This window comes from Petaurus breviceps, unplaced genomic scaffold (assembly GCF_028583685.1).
Source record: "Petaurus breviceps papuanus isolate PSGF00001 unplaced genomic scaffold, PetGlider_PUasm1.0 90919, whole genome shotgun sequence".
Taxonomy (NCBI): Eukaryota; Metazoa; Chordata; class Mammalia; order Diprotodontia; family Petauridae; genus Petaurus; species Petaurus breviceps.
Window position 1 is genome coordinate 35,724,842 of NW_027187378.1, and position 15,046 is coordinate 35,739,887.

Below are 15,046 nucleotides of genomic sequence, written 5' to 3' on the forward strand. Positions count from 1 at the left end.
GTGTATAACTGCCAAAGTTTATGCTTAAATTATTGTCATTTCTCTTTGGTTCATTTTCTAGCTTCCCAAGAAATTCTGTGATTGACAAGTAAGATGAAAATTTCAACTATTCTGTCCCAGATAAATGATTTCTCTCAAACTGTCAATTTTTAATCTTAATTCAAGAATACTGAACTATTTATGGTAACAAGTCTGATTCTCATGAACTAATAAAAGAGTTTCTTGAATGCCCATAAATATTGGACTGCCATGTAAAATCACAGTACAATGAACAAAAACCTTGGTAAGAACCTTATCTCCATCTCTTGACAAAACAGGGAAGAATACAGAAAATGATCTTTGAGAGGCAAGAAAAAAACTGTTACAATGGAGGGGAAGAACAGGAAAGTGAAAGGGAATGGGTCCACCTTACTCTCACTGAATTTGGCTTAAAGGAGGGAATAACATACACACTCAACTGGGTATCTTACCCTACAGGAAAATAGGGGGGAAGAGGATAAGAGGAGGGATAATAGAAGGGAGGGCAGATTGGGAGAGAGGGTAGTTAGAAGCAACACTTTTGAAAAGGGACAGGGTCAAAGGAGAAAACAGAACAAGTGGGGGGTGAGATAGGATGGAGGGAAATACATTTAGTCTTTCACAATTACTATGGAATTGTTTTGCTTAACTACACATATACAACCTATATTGAATTGCTAATCTCCCCAGTGGGGTGTGGGTGGGGAGGGAAGAAGGAAAAGAATCTGCAAATCAAAGTTTTAAAAATAAATGTTTAAAAAAATTATTTTTTTTACATGCAATGGGTAAATAAGATATACAGGCACTGGGGTATAGGAATCCATCTTGCCCTACTAGGAAGTTGAGGGGGGGGGGGGGGGAGGGGGGGGGTTTAAGAGAGAACAGATTGGGGGAAGGGGTATTTAGTAGGCTCGATATTTTGGGGTGGGGGAGGTAGGGGAACTATGGGAAGAAAAATTTGTAACTCAAAATCTTGTGGAAATGAATGCTGAAAACTAAAAATAAATAAATTAATTAAAAAGGGAAAAAAAGAAAATCATCTTTGAAATAACATACTAATATTGCATCACTTTACAAACTAGAGATATTCTAAAGGGGTAATCACGTATTCTTGAACATGCTCATTCAAGTGAGATTCCTAATAAAATAAGTTCTTTGGAGTTAATTCTTGGGTATGGCATTGTTTATATCACTTAGTAGTTCTTTGCCAAAATTTAAAAGGCAAGATTTTAATAATCTTCTTTACCACTGGAAAAAAAAAGGCATCTGCTACAGTGGAGTTCATATTTTTCTTTTCCTTAGGTCTTCTACAAGTTTCTTTATCTTTCTGAAAACATTTTGTGGGTTTATGCTATATTACTCTTCTTCATCTCTTCAGATCCTCCATTAAAAAAAAAGAACAAAACTTTGTCAGAGCTACTAAGAGATGTCATTAGAAAACTGATGTTCCAAAGAGTTATCTGAAATGCTAAGGTACAATATTATATATATTTCATGATTTTGTAAATTTCTTTCAGCTGGAACCCCAAAAGCTTGACTCCAGGGAAAATTCAATTTAGTGGATTCTTGATGCACCTTCTTTGATACTTAAGGAGATTATCCTTGAACATATAAGTTGCTCACATCTACCTTACTTAAGCCAGTTTGTAAAGGTTTTCATTGTCTGCTAGTTGATAGGAAATGATGAGTATCTTCTCAATGTCATTGTAGTTTTCAGCACTGTCATAATGAACAACTAGAAACTAAGTAGTTGATGTCAAAACAGGACTTTTGGTATTTATACTCAAGTATATTATTTGGTATTCTCTGAAGGCACTTTTGATCCACTTTTTGAGGAATTTGGGAGACAAGGGAGTTGTGCTTCACAAACTCACCGCCAAACCCAAGAGTTTGAAGAGTATCTTTTATACATCTCACATCCAAACTAATCATGATGATGCTTCAAGAACATCAGATGTTCTTGATTGTGTTACTGGTTACAGACATCTTTTGTACAGGTGTATGTCTTCAAGCCACTGAGATGTATCTGCTCCTATGTTCTATAAAAGACAGAGAAGACAAAAACAAAAAAAACAAAAACCAAAAAACCCAACTGTTCAGGCTGATGCCAAAAATTAATGGTAAAACCAAAAAAACCCAGTCCAGAAACAACACTCAAAAAAAAAAAAGTCTACCTATAGGACCAAAATTACAATGCCGAAGAGGATTGTGAAAAATGTCTTAACAACAGGTAAAATAACTGCAAAACATCAATGAAAATCAAACAGGGAAATCCTGAAAATATATGTTCCACAAAAGAAGGAAAAACATGAAAAAAAGTTAAAAAAAAAACCTAAAAGGAGAAACAATGAAATAACAAATAAAAATTCACTAGGGATGTTAATGGATGTCTATAAATATTCTCACCACACTAAAGAGTAAGAATCCTTAAGACCAAAGAAAAGAGCTCCTGGGGGCAGAGGAGATGATTAGGCTAAAATGACCATGACTATTGTCAGATAATTTACAGGAAGAATTCTTGTTTAGATATAGGCTGGACTAGATGGCATCCGACACATCTTCCAAATAAGATTTTGATTTCATGACTAAAAGACCAATAGTCAAGTATACAAACTTGTAGTCCTAATACCTTTTTTTTTTTTTTAAAGCAATCGGGGTTAAGTAACTTGCTCAAGGTTACACAGCCAGTTATTTCTGGGTGTGGTGCTAAGTGTCTGAGCCCAGATTCGATCCCCAGGTCATTCCTGACACTGGAGCCGGTGCTTTTACTTGCTGTGCTACCTGACCGCCCCTCATAACACCTTTTAGAAGAAAGTTTAATTTAAATTAGAAAAAAATTAATTTCAGTGAGATGTGATCACCATGCTTTTCGGAAGCAGATTAAAAGTTTTTTGCTCATTTAAAATAGTGCAAAATGATTTCAGGAACATGAATTCCCTTCTTTAATCCTTGTATTTCCTTCCTATTTGTCTTGGTTTAGATTTATACCACAGAGAAATTATAGCAGTGATTTGGAAATAAAGTGATTTATTTAGCTTAAGTGAAATTAGCTTCAAAAATGTTTTGTTTTGTTCTTGATATCTGCACAGTAGAATAATCCATCAATATTTTCTTGGCAATGCTTATTTATGTTCTACAAACAAACCCTTATCATATGTTCCTTTGAGGTTTGGGGGTGGGATGGGATTAGGATGATACTGAAACTGCTGGATCTGAATTAAATCATTTGGAAATCCCTGAAAAAAAAAATCTATCCCAGTCCTTTAAAAATGAGGCTGTTCCTCAAATATTTTTCACATTTACTAATGAAAAATTAAGTTAGATCATAAAGGAAAATGAACCAAACAAGTGATTATGCAAAACCAAAAATGAGCTGCTCAGAACTTTGTGGTTTTTCCATTTCTTAATTTCTCTCTATATATTCAGTTTCATTATTATTTTCTCCAAATCCAATCATTCCAGAATAACAAAAAGAAGCTGTCAAAGGACCTTGGAAAAATATTAATTCTGGATATATTTACATATGGAGACAAGTTGCAGCATGTATGCACGGCATTATGAAGCCTGGCATTCATGAAGCTCCTAGAATTCATATTTGCCACACCTTAAGAAATAAGCACTGCCAAATCATAGTAATGTAGTGAAAGAGTTAGAAAATAAAGAGTTCAGAGCATGGAAGAATGGTTTTTTTCATGAGACTTTTATAATAGGAAGATATGGCCAGACCAAGAAAGCCCCAAATTTCAACATAGAGGACTTTGTCCCAGTGGTTAGGCCAGCCTTGTTGCCTGCCACAAATGGTTTTTAAAAAGAGAAGACTCATACTTGGCTAGAAAGGAAAGGCTCAGGAGTGTGAAGTAATTTCATTATTTAGAGAAATGAAATATGCTATGTTACTTTTAATTTTCATTTTTACATACATTATTAAAGCCAAAATAAAGTGTTTTCATTTAATAACTTTCTAATGAATGTAAACTTTCTGGAATTTCTGATAAAACCTATAAATATCACACATCATGATTTTCTGTTTATGACTGAGTTTTTTCCTGTGGGTGGTAGTGTAAAAAAGTGGAAAAGGAATAGGAAAGGGTAAGGTAGAACATATAAAGTGAAATGAATATTCTGAAAATACCCAAGGAAAAACAGTTAAATGAGATAATTATTAAAATTGGAAAAAAAATTCCTTATAACCCTTTGAGAATCTTTATAGTATTCTTTCAAATTATAACTACTGTAGCACAGCCTGTGTCTCCTGAGAGATAATTAACAACTCCATGGAGAGACAGATGGGGAGGAAAAACCCTCACTAAACTGCTGGCAAAAATGTTATTTGAAATCAAGGTAAAATGAACCTGAACACAATTCTAATTATAAAAGTTGATTTAATAAATGATTTAAATTTTCAAAGAACTTTTCAGGTATATACCAATTGTCTAAGTGAAGTAGATCTGTAGTGAAAATTATAAAGGGACGAATTACTTGAAACAAAATTATACAAAGTGAAAATTTTAACCCTAGACTAAGTTAACAAGAGTTAACCTATCTTAAAAGTAGGTTATGCCAGGGAAGCAGATGGTTATACTCAATTATAGATATACAACATCCAGTAAAGAACTGCTTTTCTTTACTGTAATAAAGATACTTCAACCTTAATTCTAAAGCTACACTGTCTAGGGTTAGAGAACTTTACAGATCCATTAAATAAAGAGTTCCCTACCCCCTCCCAAAATAAATTTTTTGTCAGAGAAGAAAAAAAAGAAAAAAGAAAACACTAAAGTGTGGCACAGTAAAAGAAGACTGAACATGAAGTCAAAGGACCTGGTTTATGGTTTGTCACTAGCTGATGTGAACTCAGTAGGCATGACATTTCACCTTTCTGAAACACAGATTTCTCATCTATAAAACGAGAAGAATAATTCACAAAGTTTTTGTAAAGATCAAAAGAGCGTACTGTGGCTTGCAATTTACAAAGTCTATTTATGTAAGCGGCTACTATTACTGAAAAAACAACAACCAATGTTAGGTACCTGGCGGTCAAGGTCAACATAGGCATCATTTCCAAGAGAAACTGGAGATTCCTTGCTCATCAGCTGAAATAAGGATGACAAAGATTTCACTTGAGGAATAACATTAAAAGAACAAGAAATAATAAGAACTATATTCTACATTCCATCCTAGGTGCTACATTATAAGTATAAATGACTGAACACTATAATAAAGATTAGAATACAAATAAAATGTGAACAGAAACCTTTTACTATTTTATATGCTTTTCATAATAGGTCTAGGTACATAACTTAAATCCAGAGGCAGTCTAAAATATAGAACTAGATTCCAATATGGCCTCAGTCATAGTGATCTAATGTAGTTTTTTAAAAAAGTATTTAGTCTTTTATTTTTCCCCACTTACATATGAAAAAAAATTTTAACCAACATAATTTATTCTTACAATGAAATAAGAAATCCATTAAGCTAAAAGCTACTAAATCCAGTTATTACGTCCAAAATAGGGAAAAGGAAGTACAATATAAGAGCCAAACTAATGCCATAGATTTTTTTTAAAGACAGCCTTAATTTCTGAAATAAAAATAAGGTAGGAAAAAACATAATTTTAAGATCACCTAAGAAGCAAAAGTACCTTTTCAGATACTTCTAAGTGCTTACTTAACCTTCAAATTACCTTATACTTCCTTGTTTACATGCTTCATTCAATAAAATTTAAATTTCTTAAAGGTAGGGGACTGTCATTTTTGTCTTTGTATCCTGAAAGCTTAGCTTAGTGCTTTTCCTATAATAAAAACGTGATAAATGTTTATTGAATTGGAATAATTAAAAACATTCTCCAATAATGGGGTAACCCAACCTAATTATTTCATTCCCATTTGTATTACTCAGAATAATGCACATCCTTTAGAATATTTCTACATCTAATTCTAGTTAAAATGATATATGCTGAAATCCGAAAAATGTGAAAAGTAAATGGTTCAATACATACCTCTTGAATGGCTGTCATGACAACATGCTGAACAGATTCTTCCATCACCATAATGGCCTGGATGTACTCTGAAAAGAAGAACGCTCTGGAATATCACTGTTCAAATTAAAAACTCTTTAAGAGACTGAAGACTAATACCTCATGCATCTGTTGACAATCAGGTGTTTTTTTTTTCCGCTTTAGGTTCCTTTTGGGGAATTCTCAAGTATACACACTTAGGTAATGGGATGAGTATGAAGTAAGGCAGGCCCAAACCTCACATATTTCTTTCAAACTACAAAATAATTTTCTTCTTTTTCTCACCACATAAAGTCAGTCTAGGGCAGGGGTGGGGAACCTGCAGCCTTGAGGTCACATGTGGCCCTCTAATTCCTCAAGTGCAGCCCTTTGATTGGGTCCAAGTTTTACAGAACAAATCCTTTTATTAAGGGGATTTGTTCTGTGAAGTTTGGATCCACCCTTGGTAGAGTATGGACAACTTTTAGTGAGAGTTGGTTTATGTGACAAAGTGGAAAAAATATTTATAATAGGGTTGATCAGACTCTACATCCATCTCCCTTAAAAACGGAAAATGCTGTTTTATATTTGTCTATGTTGTTATTAAAAACTAGGTCCACAAAAATGCATGTGGATGAAAGGTATTTGGCTCCACAGAGTTATTTATTTTTCATTTACTTTACTCTAAAAAATGTTAAAGACCTAAGAAACTTGGAATAGCTTTTAAAGCATGGTCATTTAAGTGACAGAAGGAAGAATGTTGTTGATATTATACAGCCAGTGGCCTCTGGGGGGCAGGCATCTCATAGAAATGCAATTGAAATCACTATGCTCAATGTTCCACAATGTTCTAAGTGAGAACAGATTTGTCAATTCCAAGAATGCTATTACAAATAAGAAAATCACTTCTTAACTATAAATAATGGCAGCCTTAAGACTACTTATTGAAAAGTGGAACAAGTTTCATACATTTGGAGTTTAATATGGCAGTATTGGTGGCAAGGCTAAAATGAAAATAAGACTAATTTTCAAAGTTGTTTTTCCCCATAATTCTCTTAAGAAATAAGAAAATTTAAGCTAAAGTTCTGCTTTAAGGTAATTCAGATAATATGCTAAAGGATATTACAGTAGATAATGATTTACTGGCTTGGAGGCTTTAACTGTGAAAGAAGGGTTTAAATTGTGGAAAACATGTTAATAACTAGATGAAACAATCTCCCATTTTGAGGCCTATTAAACAGCGGAATAGATAACTAATGCAGGCTGTAAAATTAGCTAAAATAATCTTCAAATGGGTGAAATTCTAATCAGTGTGGGCATTATAAGTGCAGCCCTTTGCAAAAACCCAAATTATAAACAATAAAAAATACAGCTGTCATTCTTTTAATCCAATGTGATAGATGTGGTAGCAGTGCAGGTTAGAGTTAAAACTTCTTGTTTAATAAAATGTTTTATAATGAAAGCATTCTAATAAAAAACATGATGGTCCAATCAAATGAACATAAGCCCAAATCAGGCATTATCGTTACAGCAAATCACAAAGTAATACAGACAGCAGACACACAGTATCATTTTTCATGAGTTGATCAGATTCTACCATGTCCTTAAGTTTTGAGTTCAATACTTTTAAGAAACAACTCCTCATTATTGTTGAAACACAACAACATTCAAAGATATTAAATTCCAAGTCTAAATGCAGTAGGCATATTAAGAATAATGTTCCAGAGACCTAAAAACAGACGCAGCAATGAAGGTGACAATGTATGAGGGGAGATAATGATATTATATTGGAGGAGAGGAGAGGAGAAAGTAGCATTTGAGTGGAGAAGGTAGAAAGTTAGTAAGGTGTGAGAGGGGAAGCGTTAGTTAATAAGCGGTGTTGCCACGTCAAGGCCCTTCCCCGCGAACACCGTAAAATGCTAAATGAGAAAATGACCAGGAGTATTACATTAATATATCATATTTTATTCTATAAACTTGTAAATTCAATGCTTCACTGTGAGATGTCACATTGTGGCATTAAGAGTGATCCTGTGGGGGCGGCCAGGTATCACAGCGAGTAAGAGCACCGGCTCCAGTGTCAGGATGACCTGGGGATCGAATCCCGGGCTCAGACACTTAGCACCTACCCAGAAACACCTGGCTGTGTAACTTTGAGCAAGTTACTTAACCCCAATTGCTTAGGGGCAGCCAGGTGGCTCAGCAAGTAAGAGCACCGGCTCCAGTGTCAGGATGACCTGGGGATCAAATCTGGGCTCAGATACTTAGCACCACACCCAGAAATAACTGGCCGTGTAACCTTGAGCAAGTTACTTAACCCAGATTGCTTTAAAAAAAAAAAGTGATCCTGTGTTCTTAAAAGATATTCCCTGCAAAGTAAAAACACCTCCAGCATGTTCTACCACTGAGGTGTCTTTGAGGATATGCCCAGCAAAAAACATGATTTCCAATGACCAGCCTAGCTAAATATGGAGAGGCTCATTACTATTAGGCTTGGTCACTTGGTGATGAATTTCTTTGGACAGGGAAAGTCATGAAACAAAAATAAAAATGTCCCTATTCCTATGCAGGCCCCTTTCTTAAGTAATGGTGGCAGTGGCAGAAAAGGGGCAGTTTTTAGGCTGCCTATAAATATTAACTTAGTTTTTATACTCCAAATGTGAGATCCTTATCCAGTGACCAAGTCATGAATACTACTGAAGAACTGAATTTTAGCCAACTTGATATCCTTGCTATATATGAAAACAAAAAACAAAATAAGTTGCAACTTAATGGATAGATGGCTCACAGGTTCTCCTTGGAGAGGCAAATAGCATAGTTGGCAGAATAGGTTTTATACTATGTTCAAAAGAAAAACATTTCATGGAACATTTGGTCATCATGAATTGCAATGCTCATGATAAGTATGTATAAAAAAGAGCACTATGAAAAATCAGTTATGTGCCAAGAGCTATTAAAGTAGACAAGGAGACAGAGAAACTGTATGAAGAATTCTGAAAGATTCTCCAAATTTAATTAACACCAATTTTAATACTCAATGGCTTCAAGGAAAAGATGAGCAGAAATGGCAAAAACAAACAAACAAACAAATAAATAAATATATGTAGGGAAAGATGGTACAAAAGGTTTGTTTTGTTTTTTTAAAGAGAGGTCAATGGCTTTTAGAGTATAACAAGAATAATTCCTCAAAAACAGTCAGAAGATGCTGGGCACAATAAGCACCAATTGACATTAATTTTAAAATGAAAATGATTATGTTCTAATAGACAGGAAATGACTGGTTACCTATGGAAGAGAGGGTCACTTCTGAATCATCTGTCTGGGTAAATAAAGTCAGACCATTGTCTTGTTGGAACAAAGATAAAAATCAATATAAAACTCAGAAAGAAATAATAAAACTGAGTTGAAGAGATCACATGCAACTGAGAAAACACACCAACATGATCTAATGTAGGAAAAATGAGAAATGAAAAAAAAAAAAAGACTGAAACATAAGTTACAATTTTCTGTCTAAGTTTAACTGACCCAATTAGTCACCCCAAAGAGGAGACAAAAGAAACTAACAATTGCCATAGTCAAATACTTGATCTTGCCACATAGAAAAATGTGGCAACCAAAGGTAAAATCAGGTTAGAATACAATCTCCTTTGTAAAATCTTGGCAAAGGATTACAGGCAGTGTCATTTCAAGTAACAATAAGAAAGAGATGTGAGATCAAGTTTAGGGAAAGCTGATCAGCAGACCATTACTCTGAATCTGGAAGGTGAATGTGCCATGTATTGGGAATCCTACATTCACATTCCTCACAATGCCCTTAGGTCGATTTTGCTTGGTTGGATACATGGCCAAGCTTTCTCTAAATTAGTGTAAGTTTTCGCCTATCTAAACCAAGTCAATGAAAAATGTCTTGTCAAAACTATGCCACTGGATTGACAACTCATACAGGTGATTGATTCATCAGTACATATATCTAGGACAGATACTATTTAAAGATAATGAGTGGGATCTAGAATTAAACAGGAAGAAAAGGATGAGCTAGATCCAGTCACATATCTGCAATTGCCAACATGTCATCTGCTTCATGTCCTACAGACATCTTAAACTCAAGATACCCAAAGAAGCAGAAATCATCCTTTCCCACAAATTCTCCCTTCTTCTGAATGTCTTTACTGGCAAAGGCACCACCATCCATCCTCTCAGTAACCTGAACTCACAATAATGGTACCAGTAATTTCTCACTCAAACTCAACCTGTCTATCTAATCTGTTGCCAAGTCTGGCTGTTTCTATCTTCACATATTTTGTACACACTCCCTTCCCCTTACTCACATAGCTACCAACTTAGTTGAGGGCTTCATTGCTCCAAGTCTGGACCAGTGCAATACCTTTCTGGTTTGTCCCTGTCTTGGGTTTCTCTCTACTCCTGTACATCCTCCCCTCACCTGCCAAAATGATTTCCTCAAGTTCAAGTTTGTCTACATCACCCTTACCTCAATAAACTCCAGTGGCCCCTGATTACCTTTAGGACCAAATTTTGTTTGGCTTCAAGATCTATCCCTTTCCTGGTTTGGGGGGTCTTTTAATATTTTGCTTCTGTCCACATATTCTATGATTCAGCAACACTGGTTTTCTGGCTGTTCCTCAAACTTGACACTCTGTGTTCTAATTCTCTACCTTTTCGCTGACTGTCCTACATGCCTGGAATGCTCTTCTGACTCACTTTAGCCTTTTGGCTTCCTTCAAGACTTGGTTCAAATCGCATCTTCTGTAGGAGGTCTTTCCTGGTTCTCCCCATTGTTAATGCTGTTCTTCTGAGATCACCTCCCATTTATAAATTATGTATCTAGTACGTGCCATGTTATTTACGTGTAGTCTCTCCCACTAGAATGTATGCTCCTTGAAGACAAAGACTGTTTTTCTATTTGTTTTGGACATTTTGAATTTCAGATGCCCATGCCATCTAGTTCAAGATGTCCATGAGGTAACTGGTCAGTTCAAAAGAGAGTCAAGGTTTGGATATCCTGATCTGGAAATCAACTACATGGAATCCAATGTCAAGGAACCAAATGAAAGCCTGTATGTAGCATGTCAGGTGAAGCTCAGTTAAAAAACTGAGAACAAGATGGGCAGACAGGGTTTGAACATGATCTGTATCACTGGAGGAAGTACCTACATTGGTGCAATCATAAATTTACTAAAATACTGGAAGTGTTTTATTCCAGAAAACTTTCCTAATATTTAAAATTTACTATAAAAAGTCCACATTTACTAGTTGTTTAGCAGAAAGTTTAAAAAAAATTCACTTATCAGATATCAGAGAATATTCTACTTAAGTGGAATCTTATAAGTGCCAAAACTTGTAGCACAGAAAAAGAGAAAATGCACTGGACTAGGGTTTCTGGTCCTGAATTGGCTACTTACTGATTAGCTTGTCATTTAGGGGTAAATCACATTATACTTTTGGACCTTACTTCCCTCATCTATAAAAATGAGGACTAGATCAGATGTTTCTTTTTTAATCTGCTATGTTCTCATCTAGCCTTGACATTATGAATCTAAATTATAAAATATACACTTACTTGCGTTCTTAAATAGGTTGTATGGAACATGATTGTTAAATTTTTTTTACCTTATAACCTGAGTCCATTGCTATTAGTAATCACTAAACTGTAATACGGCAGCTATTCTGTTCTCTATCCACAGTCACTTCTGTAATTATCATTCCTATCACTCTTTTCCTTCTAATTTGCTGTGATATGAGGTACCAGATAACCAAGGTTATTAAATATGTATAAATTAAGAGTTAAACACAGAATGGAAGACCAAATATCTCTCCTGAAGATGAAAATGCAGAGCCTTAAAATTTCAGTTGGCTTGGGAACTCTTTTTATTTAGTTATTTCTTGCTAAATTCCACACATATATCTTCCAGGTAAATAAGGCTCTCTGTACTGTATTCAATAAAATCTTTCAACGTTCCTTTAGTTTTTAGGATATTGGGTAATTTTAAAAAAAATTTAAGCACCACCAAACCTATATACCACTTAATTTCATTTCATGGAAAAAAGCAGATAAGATGTTCCTTCCACTGTAAGAATATACTTCAACAATTCAGTCTATAATTTTGCAAACCATCAAAAGAATTAATGAAGATCTTATCAAGGCTCTCTCAATCTCTTAATGACAAACACTGCATAACCTTTCTGAACTCGAAGAACTTTCAGGGAACTTTTAGAGTTAAGTATTCTCATCATTGGAATCAATTGCCTATGATGACAGAGTATAGTGAGTACGAGAAACAGAAAATAACTTCCTCAGTCTTAAGAAACTTATGCATAATGTCGCTTCTTTGAGAATCAACAGGAACTTAGCCATACATGTTAGTGGCACAGATACAGTGAGAGAAGAGCATTTTCTTTGGAGAGAATTTGTATGTTGACTTTCTTTTTTCTTTTTTGGAGTGGGGAAGGCAGGGCAATTGGGGTTAAGTGACTGCCCAAGGTCACTTGACAGCTAGTAAGCGTCAAGTGTCTGAGGCCACATTTGAACTCAAATCAGGGCTGGTGCTCTATTCACTGTGCCACGTAGCTGCTCCTTGATTTTCTAATATGATCTGGGTAGATAAAACTAGAACAGAAAATTAACACAGATGAAGAATAACAAATATGAAAGAAATCAGGATGCAGTAAATAAGAAAAATTTTAAATACATTTTAAACATAAATACAAAACTGACTACAAAAGAACTAAAAGCAGTGACAGGAAAATGTCTTCAGTTCACCAATGCTGACTGCCATCAAATTTATCACCACTCTTGGGGGGGGAGACAGAGGTCTAAACTTGTGAATTTATTTCTATAAGGAACTCCCACTTTGGATACTCTTTCTACCAATGCAGATTAGGACATTTGAAATAAGTTGGACCTTGATTTACTATACCATTTTGTCTCTCATCGTTCTAATATTCTTGTCACTGGAATTCTACAACACATGGGCAATACCAAAAAGTATGTTGAGTCAGAGGAAAAAAAAGTTAGTGGGCTTATTTGTTTTAACCTAGTTTCAAAAGCAAAGTAAATCATAGTGAGACTATTTTATCACCTACTTACTCAACTTTGCAATATACCTTTATCCCCATCATTCTAATGAAACTAAGATTTTGCAGTATCTGCTAATGCCCACTGTATATTTTCTAAATCCAATAGTCTTTTTCCTCATTTAACCTCCTTGACCTCTTTGGAATACTAGATATGGGGACAAACCTTTGTCGTCTTGTCTAATTTTCCTTCTTTGGCCTTCATGATACCACCTACTCTGACTACTAGAACTCTATTTTTCTACCTTCTTATTTTTCTCTAGTCCTTAAATGTGGGATTCCCCAAGATTCTGTACTTGGCCTTTTTTTTTCATCCACTCACATGGACTCAATGATCACCTCTAAGCAGATAACTCACATATCTGTTATCTTTATCCATAACAACTGTCCCAGAACTCCAGTCCTGTATTTTCAACTGAGAGATGGAAACTTCTACCTGGATATTCACTAGTACCTCAAAAATTCCATGTATTCAAAACTGAAATCATTCCCTGCAAACCACAATTACCCTTTCCCACGAACTTTTCTATTTCTATTGATAGCATCACTATTCTCCTGTTTATCTAGGCTTTTAATTTCAGATACATACATAATCTATTCTTTCTTGTTTCTTATTTCTCACCTTCCATAAGCTGCCAATCCTTGGCATTTCTATTTCCACGATCTATTTCTCTAACTCTTCCCTTCTACTTCCCTACAAACTTCCTTGCTTCAGGTCTCCTTAATATTTGCCTGCCTAAATAATTTTTAACAGAACCTTAACTTGTCTCCCTGCCTCCAGTCCATCTAATTAGAAGTTACTATGGAAATATATGAAAAAATAAAAATTCAACTGTCTCAAGAAGCTTATATTCTATTCAATCTGCTGACTTTCCCAGTGACTGTCAAAGAACCTGATAATGGCATTCAAGGCCCTCTACAATTTAGTTCCGACTTATTTTTTCAGCTTTGTCTAATATTAATATTATTTTTTTAAGAAAACAAAAGTTTTATTTGGGGAAAGCTATTATTATAATGGAAAATACATGAAGGATTTCAGTAATATGTAGAACTGCTGCAATGAGAATTTCCTCAACTCATTCAGAGTTGGAATTAGGGTTGAAGCACTTTAATTGCTGTGGTAAGTGTTGGGGCTACAAAGACAGATCCTAGCCTCAAGGTGCTCACAATCTTAGAGGAGAAAAACATGTGAATAACTAGTTAAAAACAATATCTATACAAATTGGACAGAAAGCCGAGAGAAGAAGACACTAGAAGTTGGGGGCAGGGGAATGGAACAGACCAGGAAAGGCTTCCTTTAGAAGCTGAGATTTGGACTGAAAGAAACCATGGAAACTGAGTGAGAGGTAAGAAGCAGGAGCATTCATGCTATGTGGGACAATAGGTAAGTTCCAGGGAATTGCTTGCTATATATACATACATACATATAAATATATATATATGCATGTGTTATATGTTTGTATAATATTATTAGTCACCACTTTATATACATATTTTTGTCAACATTGCCTTCAATTCCTGGAATAATCCAACCTTCTCTTTCCCTTATTCTATTCCCTTATTCCCTATCTAGGCCTACCTCAGATGACATTTCTTTGAAGCCATTCCTCACTTTCCCACCAAAACTGATCTCTGCACCATCAAATTTCTCAGATAATTTTTTTACTTCTCACTCTACCTTTTATTATTTATTTCTGTATAGGATTTTCTCCCCTACTGGATTTTAACATCCTGGAGAACACAGTCTTCACCATACCTAATCTTTGTATCCTTAACACCATGCTCAGTACTTTGTACATAGTAGCTGCTTAATAAATATTTGTTGAAACAAAGAGGAATTGACAATAGGCTATTTTAAGTTTTTGAGACAGAACAGAGCAGCATAATGTAAGATCATGGCAAAAAAAAACACCCTCAGCTGGTGGCTAAGAAAATTTTCTAACA

General features: G+C 34.9%; 1 protein-coding gene across 1 annotated transcript in view; it reads right to left on the bottom strand.

The window, feature by feature from the left end:
• HOOK3 (hook microtubule tethering protein 3) overlaps positions 1-15,046 on the bottom strand; it is a 126,028-nt gene that overhangs the window by 62,242 nt on the left and 48,740 nt on the right. Inside the window, exons 6-7 of the mRNA XM_069075795.1 lie at positions 6,014-6,081; positions 5,046-5,108 (exon numbers count right to left, since the gene is read on the bottom strand). Of these exons, the coding sequence (XP_068931896.1) occupies positions 5,046-5,108; positions 6,014-6,081 (131 nt within the window). The remainder of the gene's footprint in view (positions 1-5,045; positions 5,109-6,013; positions 6,082-15,046) is intronic.